The 17,943-nt window shown below is 50.9% G+C and overlaps 1 protein-coding gene across 1 annotated transcript; it reads left to right on the forward strand.

Annotated features, from left to right (window-relative positions):
• The first annotated feature begins 8,620 nt into the window (after positions 1 to 8,620).
• HOXD4 (homeobox D4) lies at positions 8,621 to 11,434 on the forward strand. Its single transcript, XM_025405316.1, has 2 exons — positions 8,621 to 9,418; positions 9,961 to 11,434. The coding sequence occupies exons 1-2, from the start codon at positions 9,001 to 9,003 to the stop codon at positions 10,293 to 10,295; spliced, it is 753 nt and encodes a 250-aa protein (XP_025261101.1). The 5' UTR covers positions 8,621 to 9,000; the 3' UTR covers positions 10,296 to 11,434.
• Positions 11,435 to 17,943: the final 6,509 nt, after the last annotated feature.

The following is a 17,943-nucleotide window of genomic DNA, read 5'->3' on the forward strand; positions in this document are numbered from 1 at the left end:
TCCATGACTTCTGTCTACAGACTTTTTTCATAAGAGCCTTAGTAGCTCTTGGCCAAGCTGCTTTGCTTGGTTTAACCAGGAAGTCCTCCTGGGTCAGATTTTTCTCTCAAGACATACAGTTTCTTCTGCTAGCAAGCTTGTCAGGCAGTGTTCTGCCTACAGCCTAGGGCAGCACCTCCTGTTCAAACAAATCTTGGTTCTCCTAGTACTTAGATGGCCACCTCAGCCTCTTCTGCCCTTCTTGGGACCACTGGAACCTTATTTCTTGCCTCCCTGCTCTCAGACATCTTGCCCCAAGCCCCCTCCCCTTTTGTTTTGGTCTCTTCTCTCACTATTGGCCTTTTTGTGTGGGGTCACCTCTGCCTCCCTGGGTCCTCAAGCCAGAGCTCCAATGAGTGACTCCACTAGGGCGGGGGGGAAGTGGGCAGGGAGAGAAATGTTTCTGTTTTGGTGATAGAGTATAGCGCCAGGAATTTAGAGTTATATTTCTCTCATGCTTGGGACTCCCTGTTCAATCCTTCTCTGGCTATACCCCCAGACTATGTCCTTAAATATCAGCCCTGGGCAGTCTTCTTTCTCCACATGCAGGTGGCCAGGGAGCGTATTCAAAGCTCCACCTATCTCTTCTGGTTGTACAAACATTGAGTTTAAGAGGAAAGCTCCACCCTCTTCAGGCAAAAGGCCTCTTAAGAGCCAAAATGAGACAATTCTTTCCTGGAGCCACCTAGCAGGGGGCCTTAGGGTGGGCAGAGGGGTGACTTTCATTACTTTTGGAGTAGAGCTGCTCCCTCCCGGGACCCCTTCACTCTCTCCTCTTTCCTGTGAGCTACTTTGACTCCCAGGTGTTGGAGGAGCCCTACAAGGTGCCCTATCTCATGGGAGCTTGCTAGGCTCTTTTTAGCCACATGGGGAAGGACAGTACCCACAGTCCCACGTTACCTATAAATTAATTCCTTCCAGATTTTTAAGAAGGCTCAACTTGTCCTTCCCCACTGCCTCTTCCATTATCACCACAACCATTGCAAGCTCTTGGGAAACTCCCCAACAAACTGGCACACGCTAGCTCTGCTTTTCCCACCACTCAGATTCTCTCTCCATTCCACTCTTTCTTTCAACTACAGAAGACCAGGAGGAGGGGAGGAGAAAAGGAAGAGGGGGAGGAGAAGACAAGAGAAGATTATGGGAAGGTGGACACTTTCTCTTAAATCACTTTGCCTCGCTTTCCTAAGATCATAAGACATAAATGATGTCTGCCTCAATATATTCCTTTCGTCTCTCCTTTTCTTTACTCACAGCTACTTTTCTGTTATTGTCTAAATATACAGAGTAGGCTATGTAATTTTATCTTTTTGTGTAGGCCACAGTAAAGGTTGCAGGCATGTTTCAGTCACCAGGCTTCATCACCATTTGTTCAAAGAATGTCTACCTAGCCCTGGCTAGGTACCCATCACTGTTTCAAACACTGTTTCTCCTCAATCTTGTCTTCTTACCCCATTCTCATAAAAAGCTCATCACAATTGCCTGGAAACTAATATGTACTGTGGTCTCCTCTCTCCTTCCCTCCCCTCCCCTCCCCTCTCCTTCCCTCCCCTCCCCTCTTCCTTCCTTCCTTCCTTCTTTCTTTCTTTCCTTCTTTCTTTCTTTCTTTTCTTCTTTCTTTCTTTCTTTCTCTCTCTCTCTCTCCTTGCTTCCTTCCTTTGTTTCCCTCCCTCCCTCCCTCCCTCCCTCCCTTCCTTCCTTCCTTCCTTCCTTCCTTCCTTCCTTCCTTCCTTCCTTCCTTCCTTCCTTCTCTCCTGACAGAATCTAGCTCTGTTGCCCAAGCTGGAGTGCAGTGGTGCGATCTTGGCTTACTGCAACATCTGCCTCCTGGGTTCAAGCGATTCTCCTGCCTCAGCCTCCTGAGTAGCTGGGATTTCAGGTGCACCACCACGCCCAGCTAATTTTTGTATTTTTAGTAGAGATGGGGTTTCACAATGTTGGTCTGGCTGGTCTCAAACTCCTGACCTTGTGATCTGCCTGCCTCAGTCTCCCAAAGTGCTGGGGTTACAGGAAAATAAAGATAGCTCTTCTCAACCCCTCAAACTATTATTATTATTATTATTTTACAGCTGCTCATCTGGTGCTAATCAGAATCAGAAACTATGTTTTGAAGAGTTTATCCATTTTTAAAAACAGATGCCATCAACCATAAAAGAAAAATATCTTTCTACATGGCTAATGAAACAGAAAAAGGAGAAATGGATGCCTTACAATCCAGGCTAATAACCCCCTGCTTTCTAGCTAATGACAGTCAAATCAGGAAATGGGTTTGGAAATGCATGTAGAATGGGTGGAAATTGGGATGCAAAGAGATCTTTGTATGAAGGGATCTCTTTTATGGGTTTCATGGGCCTTTCTGATGGGAACAGTTGCAACTGAATTTGATTTAGAAATCATATGTGTGTGTGCTCTACAAATCTCCACAGAACATCCATTATTTTCATCAGAATAGTCAAAACCACACATGTTTTTACACTGTTTGGTGGCAACTCTGGTGGGCTATTGAAGGGTGCTAGGGGGTCAGTTCTCTTTTTATTTATGCTCCTTGGTGGGAGCTGAGGGCATCTTTCCCTCTCTCTTACCCCCACCCCAGCCTCTCCCAAGCAGAGAATGCCACATTCTCCTAGAGAGCAGCTTCAGGCCCAAGCTGTTTCCTTGGCTTTCTCAGCAGGACAGCGGCAGTGTACTACTCCCTCTTCCTCTCTTAGGCTCTCTCCCTGGTGGGGGCAGCAGTGTGGGTGTGGGGGTAGGCCTCCTAAAACTCCCACCCAGTTTTGAGCCCCCAGAGCTCCTGAGCCTTAAACCCTGTGCTTGGAGACACTATGGGAGTGGGGACATCTGACTTCCTAGGTTTGAGAGTCTCATTTGCTTCCTCACACCCTTTCTCCTTCACACCAGGGCTGTTTTATTGTTTTATTGTTTTACTTCTTTGGAGTTTTAGTTGCCAAAGATTCTAATGAGGCTATTCTCCACTTTCTCACTTTACCAAACCCCAAGTCTTGCTGTTTTAAGCAGTTTGGTCACTTGCAAAGACTTCCCTTTCAGATCTAAGCAAATTATAGAAACCTCTAGGCATGTGGCTACCTTTGACTTTCTCCAAACCCATCCACAACAATACCGAGGGAGCCAAGTGTTAATTCCAACTGCCACTCCCACCCCCAAACCCACCGAGCCTCTCCCTAACCACCCTTTCTCTATTGAAACTTGAACAAAATCTCAAATAACTTCCAACTTCTGTCATAAGCAAATAAGAAGTGGCTTTTGACCTTTCTCTATCACATCTAGAGCTAGAAAATTATTGAAATAAAGGGGTTAATGGTACTCACAGTGAATGCAGCCAAAGAATCATAAGACATGCCCACCAACCAGCCTTATCCAAATAGCACTATCTCCCAAGTTAAACAGTTTCTCTGAAAAGATGCTATTTGAAAAGTCTGGGGTATTGATATGAATATGACCTCCCTTGCATCTTGGATATTTGGAACTATTTAAATCTGAGGAAACAGTTGCAGCAAACCTTTATTTAGTGAATAAAAGTTTAGAGTCAATGGTTATTTATGGTTCTGTAGAGATGGGACCTGAGTGGCTATTTACGAGCACGTGATTCCAATAAACTTTGTTTTATGGCTTGAGAGTTGACAAGCCAAAATATAATTCCCACCATAAATTAGGTTAAGAGCATACAAGTGCAGATGCTGGGTTCCTGGAGCAGCAATAGGAACGTGAGAGGCTCCAGCCAGCGCTGGGCTAAGAAGGAGACAGTTCTACTCCCAGCTCCCCTGCCCACTAGGAAAGAAAAACAGTAAGTCACTTATTACTTTTTCCACAACAACTTCAGAGGTGGGAGATTTCTCTATTCCTGACTTTTCTGCCTAGGATGGGGATAAGTCTCACCGAAGTTAATTCTAATTTTAGCCTAAACCTAAATTAACAAATAGAATAAGCATCTCGATGTCCTATGCCCTCCCTTCTGGATAGGGACAGTTAGGAATTGAGGGCTCTCACCTCACAAGAAGGACTTATTGCCCCTCTCCTCCCCATAAGAGCATCTCCTTCAGAAGTGGAATAAAACAGTGGTATTCTGGGTGGGGAAAGAAAGAGAGGATGAAGGTGAAGATGCTTTGTCCCTGAGATTTCTGATATTGCCTTCCTATAATAATATCAGGAAAGACTGAAAACTTAAAACTGGACACCAGCCTCTGGGAGGACCACTGCATAGTAAGATTGTCTTCTGGGCTCTCAGCAGCAATCCTGAAAAATTGATGTCACACCCTAAGAGCTGGATAACAATCTAAAGCATTACCATTCACCTTTAAACTCATTGATTTTTCCTCCTCCTTGGTTATCATTTGGGTCCTCATTTTTCCCCCTGGAAATTGCTCTTTGTTTTGAATTGAAATAGAAGTGGCAAGTCCCAGCCATGCCTGATTCTTCTTTGAGGAGGAGAAGACAGGTTTGGGGGGCACTGGTTGGGGCTGAGGAATTTGAAACCAACCTGAAGCTGGAATGGGAGGCTGAATTGCTCCCAGGGTGGGAGAGATAGGAAGCCGGGGTGAGGGGCAGATAGAGCGGCTACCCCTCCCCAGTGTACCTGCACCCACCCAGCCCGATTGCGAGGAAGGAAACACACAAAGGCCCATTTTCTCTTCGCTTCTCGTTTTCCCACTGGGAAAACCCTGTTACGGGCAACCTGACTCGGACCAAGTAACCAGTGAGGTTTTGCCCAAGGGTGCGTGGAGTGGGGGAGGCGATGGAGACGCGGCTCTCCTCTTGAGCGACTGCGGTCTTCGGCTCCGCGGAGAACTTTGCGCAGTTCCCGGGGGCGGGCACCTGAAGCAGGGAGGTCTGGGTATTGGTGGGGTATCTGGGCCTTGTCATTTTTCTGTGTGTTATGTTTCTGCTTTATTATCCTGTGGAAGTTAAGTGATCCCCGTTTTCATTGCAACAGGTTCAGGACCATGAGAGAGCGCCGCTGTAAGTACCTTCCCGCTTCTTCCGAATCGCGAAGAGGCGGTACTGATCGCGGGGAAGTGGTGGGCTAAGGGCCGAGCCAGTGGAGTGGGCGGATTTGGAAGAAAGGCCCTGCCTCCACCACCCCACCCCCACCCCACCCTCCATCCCCGGCCTAGCTCTGCGAGGTCAGTCCGCTTCGGGAGGTGGAGGCGCTAAATCGAGGTCCTGGAAAGCTCTTCTGGGGCCTGGTTCACAGACACCTGCCTGAGGCAACGGTCCGCGGGGTCTCGCCCTTGTCTCCTTGAGCCTTCCTGGACCTTCGCGGCCTTTCCCTGCTCTGCACAGGTGCAGCTCCGCCAAGGCGCTCTCTTCTGTTAAGAGCTTGCTAATTAGCAGCCCGTCTTATTAGCGGCATCAAACCAACGCAGTAAACACCAAGGCAATGCAATCCCCTCCGCAGCCCAACCCTTCTTAACCTGTTCTAGCCTGGCCAACCTTCTGTTTTTAAAAAAATTCACTGAAAACAAAAACTCAATCCTCTATGGCATGGGTGTGTTGAGCTACCCGCTTCTGAGCTTTACGTGGACATTCCTTCCCCGCCCCTCCCCCGTTCTGTTTGCAGCGGTGTGGGCCCTGGGCTTGGGACACTGGCTCAGCAAGGAGGGATACGGACCTTCTTTTCACCTCTGCTTCTCTGTAACTGCAGCTGGAGAATTTCTGCCCCAGAGGCGCTGGTGCTGCAAGGAGGCATAGGACGGTGGAGTGGGGTGGGTGCGGAGGGGTGGGGCCAGAGACTCGTGGGGTCCTTGGCTTGGATGTTTGGATCTTTCTGAGCTGCCTGTGCCGCGAAAGACAGGTACATTTCTGATTAGGCCTGTGAAGCCTCCTGGAGGACCATCTCATTAAGACAATGGTATTGGAGGGAGAGTCACAGAAAGAACTGTGCCCTCCCTCACTGCAAAACGGAGGTGATTTTATTTTAATGGGAGTTGGAATATGCGAGGGCTGCAGGAACCGGGCTCCCTCCTTCATGGTTGGAAAAGCTACGGCTGGACTCAGAGACAGGTTTTTTGGCCCCGCTGGACTGGGCAGTCTAGTCGACCCTTCGTAGGCTGTACACACCCTAGAAGAGCAGTTACCCCTATACACCAGGCTGGCTCAAGTGAAAGGGGCTCTGGGCTCCAGTCTGGAAAATCTGGTGTCCTGGGGACCTCCTGGTCTTGCTTCTCTCCTCCCCTCCACTGGCTCTGGGTGCTTATCTCTGCAGAACCTGCTCGCTAGCAAACCCACATTCGGCGTCCTGTAGCTGAACACAGCACAAAAAGCCCGAGAGATCAAAAGCATTAGTATGGGCAGTTGAGCGGGAGGTGAATATTTAACGCTTTTGTTCATCAATAACTCGTTGGCTTTGACCTGTCTGAACAAGTCGAGCAATAAGGTGAAATGCAGGTCACAGCGTCTAACAAATATGAAAATGTGTACATTCACCCCAGTCCCCAGCCGGCTCAGCAGGCTCCCTCTATTTGTCTGGATAGAGCCTAGGCCCAGTGTCCCAGGAAGGTGGATACTTGGGAGTCCTTGGCATTCAGGGAAACTGGGGGGACTCTCCCGGGATAAACAGATTCTGCAGCCTTATAGCCCTTGTTAGAACTGGCACCCCAAAAATCCCTACGAAATAGGTAAAGTGGTGGAAGCAAAGGATGGGGGGATGTAGTGCCAGGCTTGAAGGGGAAGTATCCCTGCCCCACCCCACCAGGCCCAGGCCCAGGCTTGAAACTAATTTTTGAATTATGTTGAAGGTAGGAAGGGCAATCAAGACAGTAAAAAACAAAAAACAAAAAACTAACACCTTCAGCCTACAGTTAGGCAACCAAAAGCCCCATTCGAGCCAGGGCATCCCTGTTCCCCTGAAATCCATCCAGGCTCTGAGTGAGTCTGCGCTCTCCATGCCCTGAACTGAGGAGCAAGCACTGCACAGGGCCGAGGCGCTGGGGCGGGTGAAATTTGTGAACTTTTGTACTCTTGTGTGCTGCTGTCGGCAAAGCAAAAATAATGAAAGTTTGTGGTATGTTTGTAAATGATTTCGAATGACCCCTCGCCCTGCCCTTCACCATTAGCGCGCCGGCCTCAGCCCAAGGCGGCTCGGTGCCTGTGAGCAGCGCCTGCCTCGGGGTCTGCAGCAGCAGCCAGCAGCGGAACGGAGAGGCCAGCCCGGATCAGGACCCATGAAGGTAAATGTGCGACTTCTTGGAGAAGTAGCTTTGGCAGACAACCTGGCTTGGTCAGGCAGTAGGAAAAGGAGTGGACAGAGGACATTCCCCTCTCGCTTCTTTTTCTTCTGCCGCCAAGGACATTTGTTCTTTTCTGGAAAATACCACTTGATAAGGAGGGGGGCGGTATTTGGATCCTGGGGGAGGGGGTTAATAAAGCTGCTATCCTTGGGATGGATTATTTTTCTTTCTTTCTTTCTTTTTTTCTTTCTTAAGAAGAATATTCTGGTTGATCCCGTTCTTGGTAACCCTGACCCTGGCCGAAGAATGAGGAAACTCATTGCTTCAAATTGTCGCCAAGCCCATCAGGCTACCTGAACTGTTTCAGAAAGTGCGGGTGGCTGCGTCCAACGGTGGTGGCTCAGAGGCAGAGGCTAGGGCCGGCAGCAGCCTAGGTACCTCACTCTGGGTGGGACCAGAGGTTGTAACGTTGTCTATATATACCCTGTAGAACCGAATTTGTGTGGTATCCATATAGTCACAGATTCGATTCTAGGGGAATATATGGTCGATGCAAAAACTTCATGTTTCTTCGGAATAGCCAGAGACCGAAGTGCGAAGTGGAGACTAGAAGCAGCCGGCGCTGGTCAGCCTCCTCTGTTTTATTACCTTGGACTCCAGGAGGATCAGCTGCGCCTAGTGACATAGAGCAGCCTTTTCCTCTCCGGAAGCTCCTCACCTTTAAACAGAGGATCCTCTGGGTGCTGAAAAGACTGAAAGAGAAAGAGAAAGAAAAGAAAAGAAAAGAGAAAAGCAAGCCTAATTGGTTGCATGGATGCAGGGCCAAAGGGCTAGGTTTTGGGGTACTAGGGAGTGAGGTGCAAGGCCAGCTTGCCCAGTCCCAGCTCTGCCCTCCAGGAACATGAGGTGCAAAGGTACCCAAATAGGAGCTTGCTTGTATTTGGGGCCCTCCTGTGGGAAGAAAGCAAGCTTCGAAGAAGCCCAGTGGGGAGCTCTAGGGTGCAATTTGGCAAGATGGGGGTGCCCTTGCCACCATCCCAGCCCACCCCCAGCTACATGGGCAAGGGCAGCGAGGGCCCCCTGCTATTTTGGCAGGGCCCAGCTTTGGCTGGGAACCCCTGGGCCTGGGCACTGGTAGAAAGGATGGCGGTTACTCATTGCCTAATTTGATTCAAGCTGGCCAGATTCTGCTAACTTTTGGGTGACCCTGATGAAAACAAAGCCAGGACGGCGGCCTTTGTATGGCAGAGTCCCGGCTCCCGCCGGCTGCAGGCAGGGCAGGCAGGCAGGAACCCTCCCTGCCTGGGGCACTCTGCCCAACTCAAAGGCGACTTCGCCCACCCACCTTTTATTGCTCTGTACCCCAATAGGAGGATTCATTCTTCCTTGAGCTGTGCCTACTTGGTATGGGTGGTGGGGGGGTTGCATTCAGCTGGGGGTGAGTGGAAGGGGTACGGAAGGTTGGCAAAATCAGTGGCAGACAAAACTGGGATTACCTGAGGGGAATGGGGTGCTGGGGACTGGAACTACATTAATATCTGGCAGGGCTCTCAAATGTGCTACAGCTAGCTACTTGATTATACGTATGTTATTTAGTTAAATTTGTGAAAATTATGAGATGCTCACCAACCCGGTGATAAACTTGCTCCCTCGCCATTGGCTGGCCTGGTCACATGGCTGCCCAACTTTATTCAGTTGACAGCAAGTAGGAGGGCCCTATGGAAGGAGAAAAAAAGACAACACGAGAAAAATTAGTATTTTCTACCTTCTGAAATTAATGGTCATGAGTTCGTATATGGTGAACTCCAAGTATGTGGACCCCAAGTTCCCTCCGTGCGAGGAGTATTTGCAGGGCGGCTACCTAGGCGACCAGGGCGCCGACTACTACGGCGGCGGTGCACAGGGCGCAGACTTCCAGCCCCCGGGGCTCTACCCACGGCCCGACTTCAGTGAGCAGCCTTTCGGAGGCAGCGGCCCCGGGCCTGGCTCTGCGCTGCCTGCGCGGAGTCACGGACAAGAGCCAAACGGCCCCGGCGGTCACTACGCCGCCCCGGGAGAGCCTTGCCCAGCGCCCCCGGCGCCTCCGCCGGCGCGGGCCTGCAGTCAGTCCGACCCCAAGCAGCCGCCCCCCGGGACAGCACTCAAGCAGCCGGCTGTGGTCTACCCCTGGATGAAGAAGGTGCACGTGAATTCGGGTAAGGCTCGGATCCAGGAACCTCTCTATCTACATCCCAGCCCGTTGGCTTGGGTCCCCTGGAAGGGGTTGCGTGTAGGTGGGGGCGTGTGTAGCTTCCGTGGGCGCCACAATTACTCTCCCCATAAATTTTTATAGCTGAGGGAGCAGGTCAGGACCATGTGGCTGGCTGCTCGGCTGTGGGCGCAAAAGGGGGTGGGGATGGGGGTGGGGTGGGGGAGGACTCCATTTTCAGAGCAGGGGGAAGGCTGTGGAGGAGCGGGGGATTTCCAAAATGCTTGAGGGTTCCGGACCTGGTGGTGGGCCCGGAAGAAGGAGCACATCTGGGGATCCCGCAAGCCTGGGGTATGTGGGTGTGTTTGAGGAGGTGGGTGGGAGTGAGCGTGTGCGCCGGGGAGAGGGCGGGAGGGAGGAAGCAAGCGAGCTTGGGAGCGCGGGGAGGGCCGCGGGCCTCGGGGCGCGCCAGGAAGTGAGCGGCGGAGGCGAGGGGCCTAACTAGTGGCCAGGCTCTGACCTGCCTGTCCTGTCTGTTTTGTCTCGCAGTGAACCCCAACTACACTGGTGGGGAACCCAAGCGGTCCCGGACGGCCTACACCCGGCAGCAAGTCCTAGAACTGGAAAAAGAATTTCATTTTAACAGGTATCTGACAAGGCGCCGTCGGATTGAAATCGCTCATACCCTGTGTCTGTCGGAGCGCCAGATCAAGATCTGGTTCCAGAACCGGAGGATGAAGTGGAAAAAAGATCATAAGCTGCCCAACACCAAAGGCAGGTCATCGTCCTCATCTTCCTCCTCATCTTGCTCCTCCTCAGTCACCCCCGGCCAGCATTTACAGCCGATGGCCAAAGACCACCACACGGACCTGACGACCTTATAGAAGTGGGGACCCTGGGCCCATCTCTCCCTGCGCACCAGGCTGAGCCGAAGCTGCGGGGGCAGGCCGGGCCTGCTGTCACCTCGCTGGGCTCTAAGGTACAGTGGGGTGGACCTGAGACAAGCAGGCAGCCCTTGGACTAGGTTAGCATCCTTCCCGAGGGCAGCCCCCTCCCTAGAGCCGGATGGGGGGCGGGGGCGGGATTCTGTCTCTAAGTATATTATATGGCAGGAGCTACTGAGAACATAAAATATTGGCGAGTCATTAAACTCATGAAAATCACCGCTCTTGGATTTTGAATTTGCAAATGAAGGATGGATGCTGTATCCCAGTGTGAATTTGGACATTCTCCCCCACTCCACCCCTCCAGGGAGCTTTGTGGCCTAATAATGTGGGAGAGTTGAGGCAGAAGGTTGGCCACCCCTGTGCTAGGTGCTTTCAGTATAAGCCAGAGAGCTGGGTCAGGATTTCTGAACTTTCTGGGTTGTCTATGGAATTTCGTGTGATTAAAAATATATATATTTTGCTCCCAGTGGCCCCATGTCCAAAGAAAAGGGTCTAAGAAGGAAGTAAAAACGGGTTATTTTATGTTTAGATATTTGCTTAAATATTTATTTGTTGAGAAATGTGGTACAGAAATAACTGACACCTTCATGCCAAAAATCCTAAAAAGGTGAAAGGGGCTGAACTTCAGGGAGCAGAATCAGAGATATGTGCACTTACTTCTGAACTCCACCCCTCCCCACTCTCTGGAAATGTGTGTGTGTTGGGGGGGGGGTGGGGGAGGGCCCTTAACCCTTCCAGAAGGAAGCAAAGGATTCACTCAAAGTTGTGTTCTTGAAAATATATTTCCACATGTTCTTTTCAGCACTGTGCTTACAACCAGTTCTGGGTGATTAAAGGAAAGGGAAAAAAAGCAACAAATGGTCCAACATTTTCCTTCTGGGGAAAGAAAACAAAACCTCTATGCACTGGGTGGTTAGATAATGACTGAATTTTCTGTTCCAACTGGATTCCAAATGCCCTAAATACCCCCATATAGCAATGTTTTACAGGAATTAGTGTATGGCCTGTGTAGGGGAGGGGCTGTGCGGTGGGGAGAAAGTGGGAAGGTGAGGAACTCTTGCTTTAAGAAGGAAAAACAAAAACAAAACCCTAATTGAATCTAGAAGTCCACAAAAGTTAGCCTTAGAGGTTTTTTCCCCCTGAAGTTTTAATTTTTTAAAAAACAAAATCTAAGGAAGTTTTCCTCAGCTCATTAATTAGAAGCAGAATTTGTAAAAGTATAAAAGTTTTCAAGCACTCATCTTTGCCTTGAGAATAGTGGTTTTTTAAGGAATCACTCTCAACAGGGGAGATGTCCTTTAGTTCATTTTTCTAAAATGCTGACCCTCAAGCATAAGGAGGAAAAAGTCAAAATTAATGACCAGAGTTCATATACTGAGATGAAACCAGTCTTCCCAAGGCCTCAGGCTCCAAAAAATGTTGTAGCTATCAAAAAGTCACCAAGGTGGGAAAGGGAGAAAGGATAAGCTTAAAACTTAATTTTAAAATCCAGAAGGGGGTATTTTTTTAAGTACTTCAAAAACACTTTAGAGGGTTTCTGTGGTAATTTTAAAAATATATGTAAGTGGGAGGGAAAAAAGAGTTTCTCTGTAGGCGTGTTCTTTGGCTGTGTCTCCTGAGAGCTGAGGGCAGGTATTCGCTGCAGTCTCTAGGCTGAAATTCTGCTTCTCTAAAGTGTCTTCCAAGCCTTGGTCTTTTGTATTAGACCCTGGGGACTGCTCTTTGTTCCTCCTTGGGGTGAGCCTGGCTCTCAGACTTGCACATGGCAATACTTGAATATCACCACGTCGGGATATTAAAGATGGATATTCCTGCATTATTCACATCATTGTTTCTATGACAAAAAGCACAGAGTTCATACATAGTCAAGACATCTTTTTTTCTGACGCCCTCACGTTGAGAAGCTGAAAAGGTATTTTACTGAAGTTCGGGTAAATTACAGAATCAGGTTCATCCAGAGGACAAATTTTCTATTCGATTAGCTGTATTTCAGCCGGGAGGACTGACCTCTAAACCCTTAACCTTTTGGACTCTAACTACCCTTCTCTTCTTTTTTCCTCTCTAACATGGAGAGCAGTCTTTGGATGTACCATTTGAAAGGAGCCGCTATCCTTAGGCAAATTGGAAAGTTGCTAAGCTGCTTTCCTAAAACTCAAATCTGTGTATACATTGAACCTTCTCCTTGGGAAGCGGAAAAAGGTATATATTTTCACAACATCCAACTACATATATATAATAGAGATTTGTTATATAGATTTTCCCCCACCTCAGAAGTTCAGGTTGCTCACCCCCAGCTTCATACCAAATGCCACAACGGTTTAACTGACTTCATCCCTGCCCCAGAGGAAAGCCAAGAAACATGTTTTCATAAGGAAAACCCAAGCTCCTTCTCAAACATAGCCCCACTACTTTAGAAAGTAACTTAATCAGAGAAACAACTTCTTTGTTTATAAGTCTCAGCTCTCCTTCTCAGCTTCAAGGGATTCTTTTGAAATGTTAATGGAGCCTGGATGGCCCAGAGTGCAGCCCCCAACGCTGAGGTCCCAGCCGGACCCCAGCATCCATTTGGGCCCACAGGAGTGGGCCAGGGAAGGGGTAGGACCCGACAACCGCTTAGGGCAGGGAAGGAAATAGGTTTCCATCTGAGAACGTGCTTTGGAGAAAATTAGGTGTGGAAAGCCTCCAGTGCCCATTTGCTATTATTTGTTTCCAGTTTGTTCCTTTAAATATGAGCCAGAAGTGTTTGTGTTGGTGTTTTAAAAACAAAAACAAAAACCATGTTGGGGTCCTGACTGGGGGAGGGGGAGAGAGAAGTGTTTGCTGAGGACGTTGCTCCTCTGACTCCCATCTCACTTTGTCCATCGTGGCCTTTTGTTGGGAGATGACATTGTCAGTCAGCCTATGATGTCTGTTCACACGAGATGCTTTTTTAATAGAATTGACCAATGTTTTGCTGCCACTGATTAAAGTATTATTTATACTAATTGTTGCTTGTAGTTTTGATGTAATTCATTGATCTATATTTAAAATAATAAAAAGTGTAGCAAAATCTCCCTCCTGTTTGGTGCCTTAACAGAAGCATTCATTCTTTGTTAAGTCTTCTAAAAGCTAACACTTAACATAAACAATTTATTATTTTCTGCAATAAATTAGGCACCATTTTTTGGGGGGTGCCTAAAGTGTGAAGGTTAAACCATGTAAGGCTTAGCAATTCTATTATTACCCCCTCCCTCATATACACATACTCCCAATTGGCCCCCATATTTTGTGAGCATTGGGAAGTCTGGGGTTGAATTCAGGGTGCAGAGTGTTGGGTGTTAATTTTTTGAAGAAAAAGAACTGCCCAGGTTAATAAGGGGATCCAGATTGGCATTCTGCTGGGCCCGGGCCAGCCCCCAGCCTCTTTTGGTCCGGAAGCCCTTAGAGGAAGTCTTTGTGAAGTGGTGGATGAGACACCTTACTGGTCCTCCATCCCCAATGCAGGGAGAGTGCGCTGGGTTCTGGGCCCACCTGAGGCTCCTGGGTGGCTGCTCTGACCTGACCCCCGGCCTCCACTCTTGGGCTTCTACTTTTCCGGTGCCGCTCAGCTCCTGCACCTGCCCCTCCTTCTCCCGCGCCCCCTCCATCCCTTGGGCAACAATAAACACTCCCCACTATAAAAACTGCCCTGCACTACATTTACCGCAAGGGCTTCTTCACATCTTGGCCTCGCCTTGGAGAAGGGACCAAGACAGGAGTCCCAAAATAGATGGGGTGCTTGTTCCAGACAGGAAATGAGCAGAATGCATAAAATCAGACATGTGTCCTTAATACATGGAAGGGCTCGCCCCAGACGCGTGGACATGTGTATTTATAAGTGCACAGGCAGAAGTTTTAAATATTCAGACACATTTTATGATTGTCCTCTGCCCGTCTTCTGGTTAATGGCTCCTCCCGTGCCCACCAATACATCAATACCGCTGTGTGTATTGAATCGCAGGCAGGGATGAGGAGGAAGCGCGTCCATAGCACAGCCCGCTGAGTATACAGTACAGTAAATCGGGACCCTGGGCAGACGGCGCTTCCCGCCCGCCTGCCCGCCATGTTGGGGAGCCCTCCCTGCCCCCCGCGCCGGGTTGGGCGGCCGGGGCTCGCTGGCAGCCGGGGGAGGGCCTTTCATAACCCGGAGAATTTTCTAAGTGCGAGGAAGATGATAAGAATAGATTTCTACAAGTCCCGACCACGTGATTGGCGAAATAATTAATTCAGCACGTCTCTTAAGAAACAAGGAGTCGTCATTAATCTGCCACGCAAAGGGCTCTCTCCGACTTGGAAAGTGCAGGGATCCCAAGAATATCACCCGCCCAGGGGGGCTGCGCGGTGCCCCCGGCCCTCCACCCCCGGCCCCCGGCGGGCCCGGGAGCGCGGCCGCAGGTAAATATTTTGGCAACTTTTATTTCATCAGATTTAAATCCTTAATGAACTTAGCTGTCACGGCCGCTGACAAATAGTTCCCTTTGCTTCCTGATTTGGAACTGCGCGCCGGCGAGAAGTTGTTAGTGGCTTGGATGGTGACCTTTGGTTCAGCAAAGCTTTGCACTTATGAAAAATTACTGAGAGCGGCCGAGTGTGTGTGTGAGTGTGCGTGCGTCCGCGCGCGCGCTTGTGTGTGTGAGAGAGGGAGAGACAGAGACTGAAACAGGGAGTGGGTGTGTGTGCGAGGTGCTAGGGTGCCAGGGGGCGAGGGGTGAGGCGCGAGGTGCTAGCGGGCTGCTCCAAGACAACAGGAGTTGTAAAAAACCGGCCCGGCTGGGGGACGCGCCTGGCGCACGCGGGCTGAGGTTGCCCGGTCGCCTGTGTCTACCGGGAACAATGGTCGCTGTCACGGCATCTGCCGCCTATTCTTAAACCGGTGAGAAAAGGCCCTGGCCCTCTTTTCAAGCGAGGGTGGTAAATTTTTCTTTGCGTCATAATAGAAGGCTATAAAATCGAGTTGAAATTTTACCCCAGGCAGATTTTAACCAACAGATAATGATTTCCGAGTTGCTTCTCCCCAGCTCCTCTCTCCCCACCCAAGCTCTGCTGCCCCTGTAACCCCAGCGAGTTTCCTCTTCTTTCCCCTTTGTTTTTGTGTTTGTATTTTTTGTTTCTATTTTGGAAGAGCTAAAATAAACGCGAGGAAAAGTCCCTGCAGCCCGGTTGGGAGACCCCGGGGCGACTGGAAGCCTGGGGAAAGGATGATGGGGTAGAGGCCAGGGCGGGCTGCAGAAGGCTGTTTCTCTGTTCGCTCCCGTTTCTGCCTTTTTTCACCGGCACTGCAAGAAAATTGGGTGTCCTAAGAGCCACGCCGCTCCGTCCCACCCCACCCCCAGCTTGCCAGGGACCTGGGCTGGGGCAGCAGCGGGCATTCTTTTCTTTCAGCTTGCAGCTCCGACCCGGGCGCCTCTTCATTTGCCTCCTTCCCTCTTGTTGCTGTGAGATGCCTCCATTGGCTTTCAGAATCATTTCAGCGAGCAGGGGCTGGCTGCGCGTGGTGGTTGTTTTGGGATTGTGTGTGTGTGTGTGTGTGTGTGTGTGTGTTTTCATTTCTTTTTTGGTGTGTGTATATTTCCCCGTCAGGACAGAAACAAAGTTTCCCCCGTTATGAATTATACATTCAAACAATAACACATTAATTCAATTATTCAAAGATGACAAATGTTTATGTGCTTTGCGAGTGACTCGGGCGCAGATTCCGGGTGCTTTCTCTGAGATGCTTGCATTTTTCTCAATGAGAATCGTCTCCTCTCCCACCCTCATTCACTCCAACCCACCTAGATATCCCCCTGTAGGCCCAGGGAGGAACCCACAAAAAGCTTCCCCAGCCCCGCTGGCAGCCCGGCAGCCAACAGGCTCCCAAGGCCCCGGCTTGGCGGGCACCGGCCCGGGCTATTTTATCAGTGTGACAATTGCCCGGGTTGGTGTGATAAATCATCGTAAGTAATTCCTGAAAGGGTGCGAGACTGTTGGGGGCCGGGCGAGGACTGTAAATCTTTCCGGTTTATTGCTCTATGAACATATGCTCCGATTGAAGACGGCTTAGATCCTTTCCTGGAGACAAATTCCCGCAAAGTAGCCCCCCTCTTTGACTGGGTATTAACACTTGCTGCTGACCGTCGGCTTGGCCTCTGGCAAGAGACTGGGGGCGGGGTCCTCCGGGTGGGGGTGGGCTGGGGTCACCCACGATCCGGCTTCGAGAGACGCCCCGAGTGGGCCTCTGGCCAGGCCCGGCCAGGTGAACAAAAGGATGGGCTCGTGGAAGGTTCTGGGGGCTCGGGCCTCCGGGACATTCCTGCGCCTCTGGAGTGGGGATGCGGTGGACCTTACCCACTCCTCCCGGGCTCGTCTATGGCTGCGCTTTCACCGGTCTCAGACCCTGCAATCAGCAACAGAGCATTTCACTGTGCCTGATGCCGCTGAGCAGAGCTGGCAACGAAACCAAGACTTCAGGGATAGGGTGGAGAGTTCCCCGTGGTGCTGGATTCCCGAGTGCGGGTCAGGCTGGGGGAGGGTCTTGGGCGCTCATTACAGGCCAGGAGGTCCGCTGCTGGCTCTGGCACGCTTAATTCTTTTTCCCACATTCACAACTGTTCCCATCAGCCACTCGGAGAGTGGTGGGAATCTGTCTTGATTTAATATTTCTAAAATATAAGTTTCATTGTCCCCCAGGTTAGCCCAGCCAGGACTCATTCCGCTGTCCTCCTCGCCTTCCTGGAGGCGCCGCAGGAAGCGGGAAGTCGCGGCTTGGCGATCGCTGGGCCTATGGGATCTGCGGGTCCTGCCCAGATCTGGAGTCGCACAGATCACGGCGGGCAGTGGCTCAGCGCCTAGGCGGCTCCAGGCCTCGAAGGACCAGGTTGGGGTGCTCAGGGATCAGAGAGGGGAGGTCGCTTTGGGTCCGGGCCGCCTGCTACGCGCCTTTTCTGTCTCAGAAGTGGCGGTGCCTCGGCTGCTGAGTCCGCAGAACGAGCCACAGAGTGGTGGTGGTGGCAGGGTTTTCTGAGGTGACTGGCCAGTGCTGAGAGCCGCGGTTTCCACCTTAGGGCCGGAGCGGGTCCTCGCCCTGGGAGGAGGAGAGCAGGGCTTCGGCGTCGACCTCGGCTGCGGGGAGGCCGCCTTGCCAGGGTGCATGCGGCTGCGGAGTACTCCGGGGGCCCGGGAAGCTAGGGGTACCCTCAGCCTCTGCTGCTCCACGGCCGTCTGCAGAGACGCTTCTAAGAGAGGAAGCTTCTAAAATTTCCAACTCCGGGGCCAGTCTGGCAGAAGGCCCAGCCAGGGTCAGAGGTCGTTGTGGGGAGAGACTCTCAACGCCCCCAACCCACTGAGGGCGGCCAGGCCAGGACTGAGTCATCCCGAGCTGCGAGAATGAGTTCTTTCCTTCCGCCCCACACCCATCTGCGTGTGCCCTAGGAATGCGGCCCAGGTCCCAAGCCTCCTGCACCCTTCCTTCCAGCCCCCAGGCCTGGCTGCGCTCCGGGGCTGGGTGGCGTGAAAGTTTCAGCCTCAATCAGTACAATCTTCCCTTGGGGTCACGTGAACAAATATGCTTGCATTTGAAGGCAGCGTC

Source organism: Theropithecus gelada, chromosome 12 (genome assembly GCF_003255815.1).
Source record: "Theropithecus gelada isolate Dixy chromosome 12, Tgel_1.0, whole genome shotgun sequence".
NCBI classification, from domain to species: Eukaryota; Metazoa; Chordata; class Mammalia; order Primates; family Cercopithecidae; genus Theropithecus; species Theropithecus gelada.

Bases quoted from the DNA above. Each gene is read 5' to 3' on its own strand.
- HOXD4 (XM_025405316.1), top strand. From the start codon at position 9,001: ATGGTCATGAGTTCGTATATGGTGAACTCCAAGTATGTGGACCCCAAG. The intron at 9,419-9,960 runs GTAAGGCTCGGA...TTTGTCTCGCAG, and splicing joins GAAGGTGCACGTGAATTCGG to TGAACCCCAACTACACTGGT.